The sequence below is a fragment of the Canis lupus genome, chromosome 16 (genome assembly GCF_048164855.1).
Source record: "Canis lupus baileyi chromosome 16, mCanLup2.hap1, whole genome shotgun sequence".
Classification (NCBI taxonomy): Eukaryota; Metazoa; Chordata; class Mammalia; order Carnivora; family Canidae; genus Canis; species Canis lupus.
Genome location: NC_132853.1, coordinates 51,774,256 through 51,778,118, shown reverse-complemented (window position 1 = coordinate 51,778,118; position 3,863 = coordinate 51,774,256). Strand labels below are relative to the sequence as shown.

The following is a 3,863-nucleotide window of genomic DNA, read 5'->3' as shown; positions in this document are numbered from 1 at the left end:
TAAAAGATTTACATATATATATATGTGTGTGTATATATATTATTATTATTAATTAATTTATTTATTTATTTTAGAGAGAGAGAGCACACACGTGCATGGGGGTGGGGGCAGAAGGGACAGAGGGAGGGGGAAGAAAATCCTCAAGCAGACTCTGCTGAGTAGGAAGCCCAAAGCAGAGCTGGATCCCAGGACCTTGAGATCATGACCTGAGCCAAAATCAAGAGTCCCATGCTCAACGGACTGAGCCATCCAGGTGCCCTCTAAACTGGCATATTTCTGCAGAGCAATTTGGTAGGATGTAACCTTTTGATTATGCAGGTCCATTTTTTCAAAATGTAAAGAAAAAAATTTGACTATGGAAAAATCTGCACAGACTTCGTTACAAGCTCTTTATGGTAATATTGCTTCCCATGCAAAAAGTGAGGAGACAACGAAAATATCCAAAAATAAACACCTTCCTTAAATATATTGTAGTAGTCTCTATCTTGAAACACCATTCCTTCACTTAAACTGGTATTACAGATGAGTAGTTCTCAAAGCATGACCTGGAGAAGCTGCAGCAAGAGTATCACCTGGGAATTTGTTAGAAATGCACGTCCTGGGGCCCCCATCCCCAATCTGCCGCTTCAGAAACTCTGATCTGGGTCCACCTGGGTTGTTGAGAGCCTGCCTTTGGCTCAGGTCCTGACTCTGAGGCCCTGGGATCGAGTCCCACATCCGGCTTCTCGCAGCAAGCCTCTGCCTATGTCTGCCTCTCTCTGTGTGTCTGTCATGAAAAGATAAAAATCTTTAAAAAAAGAAAAGAAAAAGAAACTCTAAAACTCAGCCATCTGGGTTTTAACAAGTCCTCCAGGATACTCAGAACCACTGTTGTAGATGAATATTTATCACTAAGAAAAGATACATAAATGACAAAAGGTTGCAAAACAACAAGTACAAAGCAGTAGGTATGAACAGTGCATCTCTATTTGAATATACGTATGTATTGAGACACACAAAGAAAAAAGCCTAGATTTTTTTTTAAGGTTTCATTTATTTATTCATGAGAGACACAGAGACTCAATCCCAGAATCACCACCTGAGCCAAAGGCAGATGCTCAACCACTGAGCCACCCAGGCGCCCCAGCCCAGAAGACTTTGTACCAAGGTAGTAAAGTCTACACTCTGGGTGTTACAGGATTATGAGGTTTTAGATTTTGTTCATTTTGCTAATCCATATTTTCTAAGCAGTTTACAATGATGCGTTTTTGTAAAAAGGAATGGGGGGGGGCCGCAATAACTTCTTTTTAAATAAAAAAAAAATCAAGTGGGGTGGGGTGGGGTGGGGGCGAGGTGGGAAGGAGGCAGAGAGCACGCCGGGCCGCCGCAGCCTGCAGCCCCGGGACAGCGGCGAGGCGCGGGCAGGGGCGCGCGGGGCCGCTGGGCACCCAGCGCCACCGCCCGGGTGGACGAGGGAGAGAGGCTAGGGAGGCCGAGGCCGGGGTCACAGCTACTCCTCCGATGTCGAGCAAGATTTACTAGGAGCAGAGAAGCGGAGGAGAGACTCAGGGCCGACTTCAGGAAGAACTTCATCCCAGAACGGGCGCCTCGGGGAGGTCTTCCGCCCGGAACCTCCCGCCGCCGCCCCCGGGGGCGAGACCCGCGCCCGCACCTCCCACCGCTTCCAGCCCCGGCAGTCCGGGGGGCGCTGAGCCTGCCTCCCCCGCGCCGCGCGGCCGGGGTGGGGGCAGGGAGGCGGCGTGGGGAGCGGGGAGCGGGGGGCGGGGCCGTTGCTAGGGGAGGGGCGCGGGCGGGCGCGCACGGCGGCGGGCGGCGGAGGAGAGCGCTCGGCTCTCGCGCTGCAGCTCCCGCGCCGCCTGTTGCTCCTTGGTCCGGGCCCCGCTTCCCGCCCGGTGCCCAGGGGCAGGCGGCCCGAGGCGTGCCGGCGCGCGGGCGGCCTCCCGCCGCCCCCTGTCCCCGCGCGCCGCCGGGCCCCGGCGTCTCCGTGAGCGCGGGTGCCGGCCGGCCTCGCCGTGCGCCCCGGGCCGCGCGCGCCGAGGGACCCCGGGCGCCGACGCCGAGCGGCGATGAACGCGACCTTCCTGAACCACAGCGGCCTGGAGGCGGCCGGCGGCCTGGGCGGCGGCGGCGGCGGGGCCGCCCTGGGGAACCGCAGCCACGGGCTGGGCACGTGGCTGGGCTGCTGCCCGGGGGGCGCGCCGCTGGCCGCCAGCGACGGGGTCCCCGCGGGGCTGGCGCCCGACGAGCGCAGCCTGTGGGTGTCGCGCGTGGCGCAGATCGCTGTGCTCTGCGTGCTGTCGCTCACCGTGGTCTTCGGCGTGTTCTTTCTGGGCTGCAACCTGCTCATCAAGTCGGAGAGCATGATCAACTTTCTGGTGCAGGAGCGCCGGCCCTCCAAGGACGTTGGCGCCGCCATCCTGGGGCTGTACTGAGGCCCCCCGCCCCCGGCCGCCGGCAGACGACGAGGGAGACCCGGACCCTCGTGCCCGGCACGGGCTGTGCCGCCGCCGCCGCCGCCGCCGCCGCCGCCGGGCCGGGCCGGCTGCGCCAGGGACTGCGACGGGCCTCGGGGCGCCCAGGACCGGGACAGCGCGGGACTCGCGGCGGCGGCGCGGGAAGGGACTTCCACACCCGGCTCGTCCTGTGCGCGCCTCGGCGGGGGCGGGGCGGGGGCGGGGGCCGAGGTCACGCGCGGGGAGTTCTGCGTGTCTGTAGAGGGCGCGATGCGGGACGAGTTGCGGGCAGAGGAAGTTGAGGACCCCGAGGCGCTGAGCTTGTCGGCCCGATTTTGCTTTTGAGAAGAAACCTCGTAATAAACCTGCAGCCGTCGGACCCCCGGCGGCTTCCCCCGGCGCCTCTGCGGGGTGTGTGTCTGTGTTGGGGTGTGCGTCGGCTGGGGCAGGTGTGGACAGGTGTGGGCGGCCCGTGTGTACCCCCTGGGCCGCGGGGCCGCCTGGCTGCGGAGCCGTGGGGGCCGGTCCGGGGCTCCCGAGACCTCACTCCGAGGAGGCCAAGGAGGCGGCAGCTTCGGAGGGGACGGGGCTGGCCTTGCAGGGTGGCCAAACCGCTGGTGAGATTATTTAAATCTTTGGGAAATTTTAATCTATTACGTGAGATTAAAAAAAAAAGTCCCAGTGATTTAAGTGCAAAAGGGGAGAACAGTAAAATGAATCTATCGGGACCGTGAACAAAATGTAATGGTGGGGGGAGCTAATTCTAGTTAAATTACAGGGCCAAAAGTCTCATCTAAGGGCTTGTCTGGACCTCACCTTTATATAGAGTGTGGACTAGTAGCAGTAGGGCGCTGAAGATATGCCTTCGGTGCACAGGAAGTGGGGAATGCAAGTTTGGGAGGGGCTTTGTGGTGCAAAGACCCTGGGAATGTTTAAAATGCAGAAAATGGCCTCCAAATGCAGCTGAGTTCAGGGAATTTGGAGCCTCCCATTATGAGATGCCTTCCGCTGCCCAGAACCCCGCCATTTATCGCAGATGCAGAATAAACTTAAAGCAGTGTTAATGCCTAAGAACCAGGCACTACTGGCCCAGGGGAGTGGGTTGGCTCTACTGTCTGGTTTGGGGGCGGGGGGCTGGAAACCGGGAGGGGGGCAGACAGGAGGAAAGAAAGCTGGGCTTTGTAGTCTATATATAGACCCCATAGTCCTACCCTGCCCCCTCTAGGCACCTTGGTACTTGGAAGATTAGGGGATGGGGAGGGGGCTTTAATGGATTTCTCCCTATCCTCTCTTTGGCCATGAGTGGAACTGAAGGTGAATGATAAGGAAGATGGCTGAAGCCTTTCTTGGCTTTGGGAAGGGAAGCGAAGAGAAGACTATCCCCTGTCTTCAGCACTAGTTCCACACCAG

At 58.6% G+C, this 3,863-nt stretch overlaps 1 protein-coding gene across 1 annotated transcript; it reads left to right on the top strand.

Moving 5' to 3' along the window:
• The first annotated feature begins 1,813 nt into the window (after positions 1 to 1,813).
• Positions 1,814 to 2,853, top strand: RPRML (reprimo like). Its single transcript, XM_072781386.1, has one exon. It carries the CDS (start codon positions 2,067 to 2,069, stop codon positions 2,430 to 2,432), a length of 366 nt encoding a protein of 121 aa, XP_072637487.1. The 5' UTR covers positions 1,814 to 2,066; the 3' UTR covers positions 2,433 to 2,853.
• Positions 2,854 to 3,863: the final 1,010 nt, after the last annotated feature.

What these genes read in the sequence shown, in the direction of transcription:
- RPRML (XM_072781386.1), top strand. Translation starts at nt 2,067, where the DNA reads ATGAACGCGACCTTCCTGAACCACAGCGGCCTGGAGGCGGCCGGCGGC.